The 16,606-nt window shown below is 36.1% G+C and overlaps 1 protein-coding gene across 3 annotated transcripts in view; it reads right to left on the bottom strand.

Annotated features, from left to right (window-relative positions):
- The window catches only part of pard3ba (par-3 family cell polarity regulator beta a), a 123,824-nt gene extending 113,755 nt beyond the window's left edge, over window positions 1–10,069 (bottom strand). For 2 of the 3 annotated variants that reach the window (XM_053477470.1, XM_053477472.1), the window contains exon 1: window positions 9,589–10,069. In XM_053477470.1, the coding sequence (XP_053333445.1) occupies window positions 9,589–9,705 (117 nt within the window). In that variant the 5' untranslated portion in view covers window positions 9,706–10,069. The remainder of the gene's footprint in view (window positions 1–9,588) is intronic. The other variant, XM_053477471.1, reaches the window with a different exon arrangement.
- Window positions 10,070–16,606: the final 6,537 nt, after the last annotated feature.

The raw sequence follows: 16,606 nt of genomic DNA, 5'->3' as shown, positions 1-16,606 counted from the left end.
ACATAAAATAAATTTTATTAAACATTATGAAACATATATTAAATTAAAACATCTTAAAATTATTGGCACCCCAACATTTATTTTATTGTAACAAAATTGTATATTTGTATATTTTATATTATATTATTATATTCTTGTCTATTAGGACTTTGCTCCTTTACTCAAGCAGTCGTGTAACATTTCACTGCATATCATACTGTGTATGGTTGTGTAAGTGATGAAAAAGAAAAAAAATTGAAAAAAAAATTACAGGTAAAACATTTTCAGGTAAATAAAAAAAGAAGAATTTTTAAAAAATTGAAAAAAATAAAATAATATATTTTTAATATTTTGTTTGTGAGAATTGCTGTTAAAAATCTGTAAAAAAAAAAAAATTCCAATTACATTTTGATTATTTTTAAATAATACATTTACTTTAATTCAACCTTTAATTTCTTTCGGGGCGCTCCTACCACACCCCATCTTCTCCTGCAGTGCCAATACTTATGAATCTGACTTTATACGTTCTGCCATGTACAAACTAATACAGCTGGGGAGACAATAGAAACGCCAAACACAGAGGGCGTGTTTTTTCCTGTGTGAGCCAGAACGTGCTGAAAAGGCGCTAAAACTTTCGGAGCACAAAAGAGCTTTAGAGATCCACAGCAGCCGGCCAGATGTCACAGGACAAAGGAATGTTTTGTATATTAAATCAACCAGGAAGTTACATCTTTGCATCTGCATAAAAGAAACAAACAGATGTGAGGAGCAGGCCGTATTTCAGTCGCTCGTGCCTGAAAAACACAGAGCGTAGCTAACCCCGCCCTGCGCGGCGTTCCTGTTTTGGACGTGACATCATCTGATGACTCGCGATTTCCATTTCCATTCACACATTTTGTGTAAAAACATCTTAATCACCTGATCACAGCAAGTCTGAGTATTACATCTACATCCTCATGGGGCAGTGGTACAGTAGGTCAGAGGGTTAAGGCCCTGAGTTACTGATTGGAGGTCGGCGGTTCGAGCCCCAGCTCCACCAGGATGCCATTGTTAAACCCCTGAGCGAGGCCTTTAACTCTACCTGCTCTGGACCCAAGTTACGCTGGGATACGTGAAGAAAGAATGTCACTGTACAATAATGTACAAAATATGTAACTTAAAATATCTCAGCCATTATTTATTTAACAAAGTTGATGATGAAAAGAAAAACCATGCAGGCAATACCCCCTTACTGCGTTCACAGGATTTAATAAGGTAAGCTGCAGACGGATGCTGCTAATCATCAGCCCTTTATTAACTGATCATCAGCAGGTGTGAAGACCTCTATAAAATCACACGTTTCGACTGATTGCCGTTCTGGAGCATTCGGGTGTGTGTTACCACAAAGCCAAGAGGGAACGACATAAGCAACGGACTTAGAGAAGAAATGTGGAAAGGGTTATAAAACTATTTACTAATAATTTGGAGTTCAAAGTGTTCAGTGAGAAAGCATTTAAGACAGAAGTGGACGTCTCACCACATTGACCCCAAAGTCAGACTGTGCAACGCTCAAAGAAATACAAAAAAAAAAAAAAAAAAAAACAGAGCTACATCTCAGACCCTAGAGGCCTCACTGATCATGTTAAACGTTAACACCCGTGACAGCACAATTAGCCGACTGAACCAGTACAGCGTTTTTGGAAGGGTTGGCAGGAGAAACAACTTCTGTATAAAAAAAACAAAAAAAAACATGGAAACGCAAAACTGCTAAACAAACCACAAAGGTTTTGGAACAATGTCCTATGGACAGATGAGACCAAAGTGGAGTTGCTTGGCCTTAATGCCCAGCACCATGTTTGATAAAAAACAAACAATATTTCAGCAGAAACACCTCATCTCATACCCACGGTCGAGCACGGCGGTGGACGGCTGACCTGGGCACCTTGCAGTCATTGTTGGAAAAAGTTAAACAAGTAAATTCTGTCAAGATATAGTTAGTAAAGTAGATAACCTTCGATAAGTTCAGTTTTGTATGTTTGTAATATTTTTTGAGCTTGTAAGAACTTTAAACCATAAAGTTAACTATAAAATGATACAATTTGAAAATAATTAATTGAAAAATTGAAATGGTTGTTCAGAGGTAAATCTGAAGCCAACTGTGCAAAAGGTATAACTTGGGCAAAAATGGGTCATGCACCAGGACAATGATCTTAAGTACATCAGTACTGTACATCTGCATAAGAATGGAAAAGGGTTTCCATTCAAGGATTTGGAATGGTCTAGTCAAAGTCCAAACCTCAAACCAGCTGTAATGCTCCGGCGAGACATTAACTGAGCCGTGCATAAGCAAACGTACGAAACCCTCAATGAACTGAAGCAAAGTTGTAAAGAAGAATGGACCAAAATGATGTGATACAGGAAACCATTACGTCAAGCTAATTCTGCTAAAGGTTGTTTGTCTGAGGTTGTATTTGTCTAATAATAAGACCTGCTACGATCAGATTTTTTTACACATAAAAGCAACATAGAATTAAAAGAGGGGGCACTAACTTTCACATATGACTGTAGACCTTACTGCTGTGCTGATGAGGATCCTCCAACAATATACAGAAAATGACCGTGTTCTGTCTAGTTTAATGACTATCATTTAATGTTTTCCTTTTCTATTAATTAGCAGCGTTATTTAGGGTTTAGCCATCAGCACTAGCATATTTGTGTGTGTGTATAAAGTAGTATGCCCACTGTAGAGTTTAGCAAATTTCTGTTGCTACTGTACGTTCCCTTTGTCAGTAGGAAAACAGTTTGGTATATTTTATTAATAGCAGCTCTTTTATTGTTTTTTTTTTTTTTTAAACAATGGAGACAAGTGTTCTGCCATCTGCTGCTTTCTGTTGGCTCACGAGTATTAGCAATAGAAACGCACCTACTGAGTCTGCGAACAGAAGTGCCAACATTACTACCAGGGAGAAAGAAAATACCACATTTTACCCCAGAACCCCAAGCGTACGTCGCTGGAAGTGAAGTTCACAAGATAGCGCTTCATGAATTTTTGTAGATAAAATTGAAGCGAAGCAAACCAATTCCCGCTGTGCCCTGACTGCTACTGCTACCGCTAGATACACCTGTATCAATTTAGCAAGGATTCAAAATCTGTAAACGCTGCAAAACACCTCTGTGGAGATAAGGAAGGGTGTCAATTCACATCACTGATTTTCATGCTAATGTGGATTGAATGCAAATGTTGTGTCACCTGAGGCTACACGCTACCAAAACTCAGTACGACGCTATGCAAACAAATAGTTGTTCACTAGAACTGGATCAGCCTTCACAGCAGCTTTGCCCAAAACTTTTCAACATAAAGAATCTGAAAAACGAAGAAAATGGTTTTTAAGAAAAAAAAAAACGCCAGAAACAACACAATAGTCGCGCTGTCTGAAAGGCAGAAATGCATTAAAACAAGACTAACTTGTGGAACCACTTCATCACCTGAAAGATAATGTTTTTAAACAAATTCTTATTGGTTTAGGAGGCTCAGGGTTCAGAACATTACAGTGGACACGCCCTGATCTCACACTGGACAAGGTGTAGCTATTATGCCGTAGGTGTAGGTGTAAATAATACTATGCACTGTTATGTGATGCTGAAATTTCACTCACTACACAAGCAGTGTGTTTAAATTTGAAATAGCTGTTAGCATGCTAATCAGCTTCAGTTAGCACTCCAGCATGCAAATCTGAAGTTGAAATGATGAGTACATTTAAATTTTAATTAATATGTTTATAATGAAACATATATTTTATACTTAGTATGTTGATGTATAAAGTTATACTCAGCAAATTGTTGTTAGTAAGTAATAATGTTTTTAACTAATTATTTACTTAACAGTTTGTATGCTAACACTTTGTAGCCATTTATACAGTATTTAGTACATCAGTAAGCAAAGTGATATTCAAGTTACAGTTGGTATGTTAAGTAATCAGTTACTTTTAAATAGTTATTTTTATGTATGTAGTATAGTAACAGTTGTATTTATTTACAGTATTTAGTATGTTTGTAAAATTCTATTTAGTAAATTTTAGTTTGTGAGAACATAAGTTAGTGATACAGTAGGTTAACAGAAAAACATGTAAACTGTAATTGCTCTATTAGTAAATAAAGTTATATTTAAGTTATAGAACAAGAATTATCAACTATAAATACATTTGATAAATGTTTAAACAGTTTGTATAAACAGTTTGTATGGTTTGTGCATTCACATCATATTTCTAAAGATGAAGTGTAACTGATTAAGGTTTTATTTTAATTAAAATAGAAATGGTGTATTATTCAGTGAACCTATATTTATTATTGTAGTTGTAAGCTTTTTTAAGTTGCAGTTAGTATATTAGTAATGTAATTTATATTTGGTAATTTATAGTTAGTAAATTAATTAGAAAAGAACAAAGTAAAAAAAACAGTAATTGTATGCATCTAAGCTACAGTTTATTTAGTCGGTTATAACTAGTGAGTTAAAAAGTGTTTTCATTAGGAGATTTTTGTTAGTATGTTAGTTAATGATGCATTTTTATACCTTAACAATTAAGTTTGTTGTGTTTAGCATGTTGTAGCTAGTAAGTTAGAGGGTAAAGTTTTATTCAGGAAGTTATGGTTAGTATGTTATGCGTACATTTTTATTTGGTAAATTACGGCTAGTATGATAAAGAGTGAAGTTATAGTTAGTAAATTATGGTTATTATGTCAGTTATTTAACTTATATTTAGTAAATTATGGTTTGTATGTTAGTAAGCAAAGTTGTATTCAGTTAATTATAGTTGGTTTGTTGGTGATTTAAGTTATATTTAATAAGTTTATTAGAGAGTAAAGCTGCATTTATTAAATCACGATTAGTAGAGTATGTTAGTGATCAGAAATGTGTTTCCTAAGTTACAGTTTTGGTTTAAAATTTTGCACTTGGCAAGTAGTAGTTGGTATAAAGTTATATTTAGTGTATTGTCATTTAGTGAGTTAAGTAAATAACCTTCAGTGTGTTAGAATAAAAAGTTCTGTTTTGTATGTTTGTAATATTTGTTTGTGTATTAGCAGAGCTTGTAAGAACTTTAAACTGTAAAGTTAACCATAAGTTGATCTGACTTGATACAGTTTGAAAGTAATTACATTGAAAAGGTTGTTTTCCAAACGAGTACCATAATAATCATAATTTTCATTTTTTTCCAGTAAATGCCACTAATCAGAGCCTCACTCTCACTTACAAATAAAACTCTGATTAACTCTAATAAAGAAACTTACAACCTGCTGAGTCTGGCCTCCTGGTGCTAAATAACCCTGATTTTTATTATTATTATTATTATTATTATTCTTTTCAGTGATTAGCATTGATGAATTTACAGCAGGTGGATTTTATTGTTATTTTGTTTCTATACAAGACTCCATAGAAAGAATTTCACAAAACAGACTCCCCCCCCATCCTAAATAGTAACCAAGAAATCAAAAATGTTATGTTTTTAAATGTAAAAATTGTGTTAAAACATAAATCAGAAGCGCTACTTAAGTCATCACTTCCTCTGAAAGGAACTGGAGGAGAGGGTGAGAATGGAAGTGAGGATGATTAGCGAGGAATTTCTCACGGCTCTGCTTTTTCATGCTTTAATCCTCTAAACACTTCATTAAACAGCGGCAAAATTAGTGTGACATTAGACGCCGTGAGGGAGTGGAGCTTGGGGGAAAAAGGTGTTGGAATAAAAAGAAGCAGTAATTGGAAACACTCCGTTATATTCAGTGATCACAGTGCTGTAGTCGGGGCCTCGTTAACAAAAACGTGTGTTCTGTACAATCTCGTTACATTAATAAGGTGCTTATGTTTCTCCATGGAGCACCTTACACCATTCATGAGATCTGTGAGAAACCTCAACTATGTACATCAAATGAGCTTGAAAGATTACAACAGATGGTTTAACAAAAAGAAAACAATATATTTAACATTATATAATTTAATTTTATGTTTGAGTTTCTAAAAAAATTCTGTCACAGGGTCGATTTTCTCAGTTTCAACACATGAAGGATAAAAACATAACCTTAGGCAATATTTTAAATTATTTATTCTACTGTACAAACCTCAATCATCAGCCAAAAAGTAATTACGCACACCATATATTTCCAGTACAGTTTGCACTAGGAATGTTGATGCGTCTCTTGATATGCAGTAGAACCTGATAAGAGTTACATTATGAGCAAGCTACAGTAGTAATACAAGTTCCACAAAAAAATATTCCCTTATTTATTTATTTCCTTATTTAGGGGTAGTGGTAGCTCAGGGTGCTAAGGTACTGAGTTACTGATCGAAAGGTCGGAGGTTCGAGTCCCAGGCTTTAAATGAAGGCTTAATCAAAACAGTATATTCTGTGCCAGTTATGGCGTTTACTCTGGAATAAAACATAAGAAACTTAGGTGTGTAAAAAAATCACTTGCATTATACTACTGCTATTTTTATTAATATTACTGCTCAAGTTATTGCTATCATGGGTAAACTGTCGAGCTAGTTCAGTTAGATTTTGCAAACTGATTTGATAATCATTAGTGCTCTTATTGAATCTTAAGTCTTATAGGATTTAAAGTACAAAAAAAAAAAAAACAGTCCAGTAAGGGTAAACGCACATGAACTCGAAAGACGGAGAAGCGATGCTCTTGCGAGATGCAAATATTTTTGCATAAGATGGAAACGGTTTGTGCTGCACATTTGATTTTGATCAAGTTAAGACCATTGAACATTAGGAACTAATGTGTTTGCTTAAGAAAAAAAAAAGAAAACTTCTTTCTGATTCAATTTACTTAATCGACAAAGAAAACGATCAATTAAATTGCCTGAATTATTCAATCGCATAAACAGACAGTCGACTTTTCCCGTTTTTCCTTTACCCGTCATCACCTCGTACGTACACAAACAAAATTGCTACCATTTCCCTCATTGGACAGATCCTTACACTGGGTTACTAACTAATATTTTTATTTTATTAATTTGACTGGTACTTGATAATAATCATAATAATAATAATAATAATGGTCTCTATTATTGTTGCTACAATTACTACCACCATTCTAGTAGAAACTATTTGTTTCTTTGTTACTTTACTGCTATTATTTTTATTTCTACTGTAATGGCGATTTAAAATAAGAAGAAGAAAAAGAAGTAGTACTAGTAGTAGAAAAACAACACTCTTGACATACTGTATGTATTGTTTGTATTTATTTATGACTTGCTTTTCCAATCAACCCAACCTTAAGTCCAAAAGGTCGAAGTTCACTACCACTAGTACTGCTTTCTGATTCACGTTTTATATGCTGTTTGAATCCGAATCAATTTTCATTTTCAACATTTTAAGGAAAATTCCATTTATGAAATCGAAACATTAATGCGTATTTTATTATTCATGTCCGTTTTATTCCCAACAAGCACACACTTTTTTTTTTTTTTTTTTGCGCTTAAATACTTCTCATACCTCGGACCTGCATGTGTGGTGTAAACCATCATTTAAACGCAGCACATTTCAGGATTAACGTCTTTGTTTCGGACCAGTCTGGCGGTAATTCTTGGACTACAAAACGGGTCGACCCTGATTCCTTTCCTCCACAGCGAACACAATTATCGTCGCTTTGGATATAATTAAACTCTTTGGGTGTTTTTTTGTATTTATGAGGATTTTTGGGTCACTTCACCAGGTAATGTAATGGAGTTTATGCCCGCTGCACCTGGCGCAGCCTGAGCCTGCCAGTTCTGCCAGGTGTGTGGGGCAACACGGGGGTTTAAACTGCATTTACATTACAGCTGTCACTCAGGCACAGGAATACGCTCGCCTGAACAAAGCCTGGCATCCAGGCCAAACTAATCAAACACGGGGTGCAGGTCTGGGGCCGCAGATAGGAGCCGATTAATGGCACGGTCGCATTTATCTCACCCGCACGTGCACACACGCACACACACACGCATACACACACACATCATGATTCTCTCAGTCATGGAGTGATGGCAGAACCATGATGCGTTCTGGCAAATGATGATGATACAGGGGCGAAATGTGATCTGAATGAAAAACTGTGAGAATTAAAAAAAAAACTCTGGAATAAAGGAGAAAAAAAACAGAATAAACATTTAAATGAATGAATAAAAAACTAAATCTAAACTGTTATGATTTGATTCAGCAATGAGGCAGCACATAAAGTGTGATAAAAGTCAGGAAAGAATCAACAATAATAATTAATAACTGTTTTAAATGATTTAAAAATACATAAACAATATAAATATACTATTCCGCTCAGTACCACTGTGGTTTTCACCATTACTACCACTGCTGTCACTACTTCTAGCACTACGGTTATTATTACTGCCACGGCTGTCACTATGACTTTTACCTTCATTTCCACTCCAGGGGCTTCTACTGCTACTACTATTATAACGGGAAAAAAAAAACATACTTGTCTCATTAAAATAAATCAAAGAGAAAAAATATATGATTTGAATTTGAATTCATTAATGATGCAGAACAGAAATGCAATATAAGTCGGGAAAAAATAAAAAATACTAAGCAATAACTGTTTTTTTAACGTAGTATACAATAGCTAAAGGAATGTGAGGGTTTGTTTTAAAAAATGAATAAAACAAAATAATTACTATTACTGCCAGATCCAATACTATTAATACCCCTTACATGACTACCTCTGCCAGTTCTGCCACTATTGATGCCACTACCACCACTACTTTTGAAATGCATTTGTTTTAAATAACTATTTTATAATATACACACTACCGCTCAAAAGTTTGTCCTTCCTGATGTCTTTTTCCTTCTAAAACAATACTGAAGGCGTTTATTATCCAAAACACACAATAATCTCCTTTGAGATGTATATCTGCTCCTTCTGCTCTGTAAAGCTTCATAACGGCTCTAATCTGAGGTGCTGGTTGTTAATTGGGGATTTCTGAGGCTGGTGACTCTAAATGAACTTTAGTTTCGGTCTTGTTTTCCGGGGAAGGTCTTCATGAGGGACAGTTTCATCATGGAGCTTGATGGGTTTTACAAACGCACTCGACACGATACTGTTCTTGTGAGAACCGCTCTAGAACAGCTGACCTCTGCGTCTTAGAATAACACCTGACTGTTTTTGATGATGTCACTCAATAGCCTTAATGCCGTATGTGTTATTATATAGTTCTGAAGTCCACAGTATGGGTGTAAAATGTAGAAAATAAATCACTAGACAAAAACAAGGAAATGTGCAAGTGAGCCCAAACTTTTGATCGGCACTGTGTGTATATACAGTGTGTATAGAGAGGGAGAATATTTATACTTTTTTGGTATATTTTATATAAATGTCAAAAGATACACAAGCTCACAGGAGCGTTCAGAAGTACAACTTTAAAAAAAAAGGTGTAAAGAAATATCTATATTTTTAAAATATAAATTATAAGACTGTGATACTCTGATACACTGAAGACTCTTGTTGTTGTCCCCGAGTCACGTGATCAAACCGGGTGAAGCCCCTCCCACTCACACAGGTGAACGTTACAGAGAGGAAGCAGTTAAACGCGTCGTGTTGAGTTGAGTCCTGAGTTTTAGTCGTTAGATTGGTGATGAACTTTACCTGCTCCACGATCCTCCTGTAGCGCTGAGTCGCCTGGTCGATCAGATCCCGAACGATCCAGTCGTCCTTACACGGAACCACCACTCCGGTACTGCCGAAGTTCACCGTCACTTTCATTCTCACGGTTATAAAACTAATAGCAATAATAATAATAATGATGAAACGATAGATAATGTTAGAAATACGTTATAATAACGCTCTACCGCGCGCAGCAGCTCGTGCACCAGGTGTCAGTCTGCGCTCGCGCCTGAACACAAACACACCTGCGACAGGTGTCATGGGGGAACTCAGGTGCGGCCGCGAGCGCCTCGTCCTGTCCTGTCCTGTCCTGTCCCCCGGAGTTCTTCCCGCGATTTATTCTCACTTATCGTGAAAAAAAAACGACACGAATTCACTATAAAACTCAATTAAACAGGAAAAAAACAAGTGCAATCAAAGTCCGCGGAGTTAAGTTCCCCAGCGCGCGCTCGCTGTCGCGCTCTCTCTCTCTCACTCTGTTTTAGCCGGAAAACCGGAAGTGAAGGAGAATACAGGAAGTGCCGGTTGTGAGGCGTATCAGCAGCATATTAGCTTAATTCATTATCCTGACAATAAACTTATATAAAAAAAAAACAACAAGGTGTACATCTTGATTTCAAAATGTAGTTACTGTATATGCAAACATACAAACATATATTTACATATAAATACATTTTAAAATCCAGATTTACACCTTGTTTTATTTTATAAAGTCAGGATAATGAAAACTTTAATATAAACATTAAGTGCTAATATGCTATTATGCTAATACGCCACACAACAGGTCCAAACTTTATTTTCCTGTTTGTTTGTTTGTTTGTTTGTTTTTCAAAGAATTGTCCCAATGCTCAAATGAAGTGAGAAAACCAAATCACAAACACAATTTTTTTTTGTAATAAAATACTTAAAACCTTTATTTTTTACAAATAAGATAGACAATTCGCATCAAGTCCATCAAATATACATTTCCTCACATCAAGTGTTACTGAACGTTTAATTAAATACATTTTTTTGTTATTACAAAACAGGTTACAGTTAAAAAAAACATACTGTCATTAATACAGAAAAAACGATCAACTACATCCACATATTTAAAAATCTTTAAAAAAAGAATTTTTTATTATTATTTGAAAACAAGTCCTCAACAAACATAGGCTGAGCTCAAACTAGTTACTGTTGTTAGTCTTTCAGCTTCTCTCATTAAGGGGTCGCCACACGATTCGCACACAACTTTGGCACAGGCTTTTTACACCGGCTGCCCTTCCTGACACAACCCTCCCATTTTATCCGGGCTTGGGACCAGCACTGGATCCAGTAGTTGTGCAGTGGGATTTGGGTGGGAATCGCACCCGGGCCTTCTGCATGGCAGACGAGGAACCCACCAATGCCCACTCTGGTCAAGCTAGGAGACCATCTATTTTTATTTTCCATCTTGTTTACAGAATTATTAAAAAAAATTAAAAAAACTGCAGTAAAAACTCAGACCTACAATCCATCTAAAGTACAACCATATAGACTCAGTGGCCAAAAGTATATGAACAGATGACCGATACAGACTTCCCCAAGCTGTTACCACAAACATGGAAGCACACATCTGTACAGGATGTCTTTTGTATGCTGCAAATAAATAACCTTTACTGTAACTCTTCATGTTAATTAAAGAAACTTTTGTTATATTGAACTTTCAGCAGCATAACACACATGATGTTATATGATTTCTATGTGTTATCACCCAAATGAGGATGGGTTCCCTGATTGAGTCTGGTTCCTCTTAAGGATTTTTTCTATTGCCATTTCAGAGAGTTTTTCTTGCCACTGTCGCCGTCACCCTTGGCTTGCTCATCAGTAACATTTTATTCATCATTCAATTATCTCATTATTATCTAGACATATTGTTCTTACACATACACACTTGCAAAAATATTCTTTAAAAAAAAAATTATTTCATTTTTGTGAAGCTGCTTTGAGACAATGACCATTGTTAAAAGCGCTATATAAATAAAATTAAATTGAATTGAATTAACTGGTCCAGCGCTGATCCATGACAACATGGTGTGTTAAGAATGAAATAGAGGAAATTGAGTGTCCTGCAGAGACCTTCAACCCCACTAAACAACTTTTGGATGAACTAGATCTTGAACCTCCTTGACATCGCAATGTCAGTGCCTGAGCTCACTAATGTTCTTGTAGATAAATGAACACAAATCTCCACAGCTATGCTCTAAAATCTGACATTGGAAATCTCTATTGGAAAGACTTCAAAGGCAGCATGCATTATAACAACGCAAAGGGAGTATGGAATTATGGGGCAGCATGCTCAATGCACCATCAAGTCCCACACATTGACCTAGTGGTCAAAAATGGAACTGCAGCAAGAGCTAAACGCGCTCCACTGAGGGAGGAATCACACTGCTGCATGCTTAGGGAAGCAGCCAGGACAGATGTGTCCAGTGTTTGAGTGACCTTCAGAACCCAGAGGGTCTATGCCTTGGGTTTGGATCATCAAAATGATCTTTAAGCAAAATGATGTTTAAGCATTCTTAAATCCCCATTCACAAAAAAATTATATATATATACATATACACACAACATGCATACCACAAAGCAGTAAAGCATTAGCATAACCATCTCGAAGAAATAACGACCTCTACTGTGAACATAAACGGTATACGTTGTCAGAACTTGGCACATGCAGCATTTTTTTTTTTTTAGAGCATGGAACACGTGTAAAACTCTCCTGTGACAGATGTGCGAGAGTTTAAAAACCGCTTCGCATAGCAGAGAATTAATGGAGCCGGCATAAGTACCTAACTATACCCGTTAAACAGAATCCGTTATGATTTCCCTTGTGAGATGAAAAGCTATGGCATGGGGCAAATGACTTTTGTTTTATTTGATGAATATTTTTATGTCATCGCTTTTTATTAGTGAATACAATTTGGCCAAGTTATGCTTTGCAAACAACCTTTTAATTACAGTTTTTTTTACGTATATAAACTAAATCCATATATCAATTCTTACATCGACAGTGCATTTGAATTCTGCCACATTTTTGGTCAAAAGCTGTTGATTTATTTTCTATAACAGCAGCTCTGATTGTAATCATGTGTACGACCGTGGTAGGACCTCCGGTCAACATTCACACTCAACACTACGGGCAATTTTAAACACAGATTAGCCCAATCTTGAACTGTGGGAGGAAACCGGAGGACCCAGAGGAAACCCACCAAGCACAGGGAGAACATGCACACAGACGCGAAATCGCACCCAGGACGTGGAGGTTCAAGGTGACAGTGCTAACCCCTGAGCCACCGTACTGTAGCACCATTAATCCTTCACTACTCTGAGTAAATTCATTGATTATATTAAAACATATTTATCTAAATGTTCATTCTTTGATTAAAAAATCCTTCTTAGGATAACGCTTTTATTTTATTTATTTTTTTTCGTCCACAATCTGGCAACCACAGAATATAATTGACTCTGCTTTATCCTTCTCTCCTGTTTTGTTTTCATCCATTATGGCCACATGGATCGCGGGTGAATGATGAGCCTCATTTCACCATTTAACCAGAAAGGTCGAACCCGGGCCACGTCGCATCAGCAGGTGTGTGAGAGGATTGTTTTATCTCTCACCTACTGGGAAATAAGCTCCTCACGACAGGAGAAATGTGGCATTGACGATCAGTTCCACAGACACACACACACACATACATACATACCTAACAAAGTAAGACAGATACACACTAATAAACTTTTGTTTATATTTTTTTCCAAATAATAATAATAATAATAATTATTATTATTATTATTATTATTATTGTTATTTGTGTACAGTGACTAAATGCATTACTTTGGCTTGCACCCTGGTTAAAAAGAGGAAATCATTTGTACATTCTGTAGGTCAATTTCAAAGGTGTAAAAAAAACAAAACAAATGGTGGAATAATACCTGATGGCATTCAAACGCCACCATATCTCATCGGATCTTCCTGTTTGGAAGAGGAAGTGTATAATTTAGAGGCTCTTATCACAAACAGATATGACAGAATGACCACATAGTGTGTGTGTGTTCAGCCTGCAACTTCTTCATTCACACTTCCTATATGATAACACACTCCTGATTTAATTAATGCGATCATTTACAGCTGTTGTGAGCAGAAGCGGAAGCACTAGAAGGTTGGCGGATGGAAGGTTGGAGGCCTGCGGCGTGCTTGTTAGAGTGTACTATTGAACATGACACGTGAGATCATGAGTACCAACACCGTAACCATCTGTTGCCACATTGTCCTGCCAATTACAATGACACTGGATGATCTGTAGGATCATGAATGTAGAAAAGGACGAATAGCGCTTTACTCTGAATGTGTTAGCTGGTTTTACGTTATCTTAATGGAAGCAGGTGTGAGCCTTATTACCTCCTGGTTGGTATTATCGGAGACTAAACTGATTAACAGGAAATAGCTTTTTTATTGATAGATATTTTTGGAAAATCTGTCAGCTTGATTGGGAAGTGTCCGAAATGACAAAAAAAATGTTTTTCTGCTCTTTCTAATGAAAATATAAGCATTTTTTTATCATATTTAGTAATTAACGAATAATCATCTTTTGTAGCTACTAGAGCTGTGATACTAAGACAGCCTGTTTAATTCGATACGATTCAAATGAGTTTTTGATCATTGCAATTTAACGAGTCGATTCAGTAATGGTTGTTTATTGTCTGATTTGTCTCTAGTAGGTTTTAATTTCAAATCTCAGGTTTTAGAACTACTACAAAAAGTATTTAAAAAAATGCGATAATCTTTTTTCTGCTCTACGCTTCAGTCCAGTAGGTGGTGCTAATGCACCAGTCGCTCATGAACGTCAAAAGAAGAAGACACGATAGTCTTGCAAAATGCGAGTATTTGCAGGAAATTAACTCGGTTTGTATTTACTGCTATGTTTTCGCAAGGAATTCCTACATCTTAGAAAATTTTGAAAAACTAAATTCATTTACTGAATCAATCAACAAAAGTGCAATTAAGTTTCACAAACAAAGCCTTTTGTGTTGCTAAGAGCTTTTTGAGGGATATGCTGCAAACACCAAACCGTCTCTCATACCGTATTCATACATTGTTGGTCACTTTCACTTTTTATCCCATGACTCTATAGAGGTATTAAGTTACTTAAAGGCCGTAATGAAATGAAATGAAGTGGATCATGCTATGAAACCGGTTCAAACCCCACCTAATTCATTTAACAGAACGATTCACTAAGTGAGTCATCGAGCATAATAACTCAGCCAACCACAAGAATTCTCTTTTGTGTGTGTGTGTGTGTGTGTGAACATCTGTACTGCGACTTGCACTTCACCCGTACTGTGGTATGTGTGGTATGTATTCAGCCACCTCTTGTCATGACTTTCATGGCAGCCAGTAATAATAAAGCCATGTTTCTTATTGCACTCTGTCGCAGCAGACGGTGCTCGACTGAGATACGTTCCGTCAACACCGGGGGAACAGACGCCATCTGGGTCATCTGGTAATCTTTATTTTTGGAAGCCGATGCCTTTTTTTTTTCTTCTTATCATTTGTTAAACCCAGACTTGATTACTCCCTCTTAGCTTCCGAGTCAGAATCTCTCTAATGCTCCTGTGTACGCTACATCTACTGCTCTAATGCTAATCCATTCATCGTAATATTAATTCACTAGCAGTCTTTTACAGGCTATTTTAATAATTACAAGTGATGAATAAACCTGACGTAATGTTTTCTCCAAACACTCCTAAGGACTTAGCTAATGAGAACAGAAAAGAAGTAACACACGGTTGCCAGATCAGTGCAAATTCTCTTATGTGATTTCGTCTTTGTTAAGGATGTGAAAGACATATTCATGGACGTATAATTTCCGGACGTGTCACTCTCTACTTTCAGTTTAATAACAGGAACTAAATGAAATAATAAATTGAAACCAAATGCAAATAAACTGCTATTTAAAATGAAACTGCAACAGGATTTTTCTGTTTTAAATTGTCATTTTATTTTTAGAAAATTTGCTTAGAAAAACATTAAACCTGAGGGTGGGATGTAAATTATCATGTGACCTACAATGATCAGCCATAACATTATGACCACCTGCATAATATTGAGTAGGACCCTCTTTTGCTCCCAAAACAGTGATGCACTGTGTGTTCTGTCCCGTTTCTAGAATTTGTGAGATCTTTCCAAAAGTTTATTCCAAAATTTTTAAAAGTGGTCCAAGGAAGGAAAACCGGTGAACCAGCAGCAGGGTGATGGATGGCGTGAACCCTTGGCTTTAGTTAAAGGGAAAAGTACATAGTAAGCCATGGGCTCTTAGAGAAAGGGTCGACTTGTCGGGTGTGAGCGAGGGTTTATTTTTAGTTTCTAGAGCCTCGTTCGATCACATGGAGACAGTGGAGCTCTGTTTTTTTTGTGTTTTCAGTTTTCTTTAGTTTCCTTATTAATAATCCCACGCTATCTCCAAACAGGGAGGTCTTCCCGTGTGTATCATAAGCACTCTCACACACTCCTATTTCGTTGACCCCCTCAGAAGCCCTGCATAAGGGCTCTTATAGGTAATATTACATCCCGTGCTGCAGGTTAGAAAGCATTTACTGCTTCTTATCTCCCGAGCCATGCTTCATTTTTTTTTTTGTAAATATGCATATACGTTTCTAGTTTTATCCGATAAAAATATATACAGTTCCATGCCCTTTTCTGTAGCGTCCGTAACTTTTTTGAAGTCAAATCTTTCAATGAGTTTACCACTCATTCAGATGAAACTTGGCCAATCTAGATTTCACATGAAAAGACATAAACCTAAAAGAGTGTATTATTATAAAAAGATATTGCAACATGAATCTGACATGGTTACAGACACTACAGATTTTTTGCTTTTTAAGCTTTTACCAAATACTATTTAAGCAACAATGTTCAGATGTTCAGATATGCTTCTAGAAGCTTACACCAGTTTTAGTATCAATACTCATAAAGAAATGTAAA

The sequence above is a fragment of the Clarias gariepinus genome, chromosome 18 (assembly GCF_024256425.1).
Source record: "Clarias gariepinus isolate MV-2021 ecotype Netherlands chromosome 18, CGAR_prim_01v2, whole genome shotgun sequence".
Taxonomy (NCBI): Eukaryota; Metazoa; Chordata; class Actinopteri; order Siluriformes; family Clariidae; genus Clarias; species Clarias gariepinus.
The sequence above is the reverse complement of the archived record's forward strand: the minus strand, read 5'-3'. Positions and strand labels throughout refer to the sequence as shown.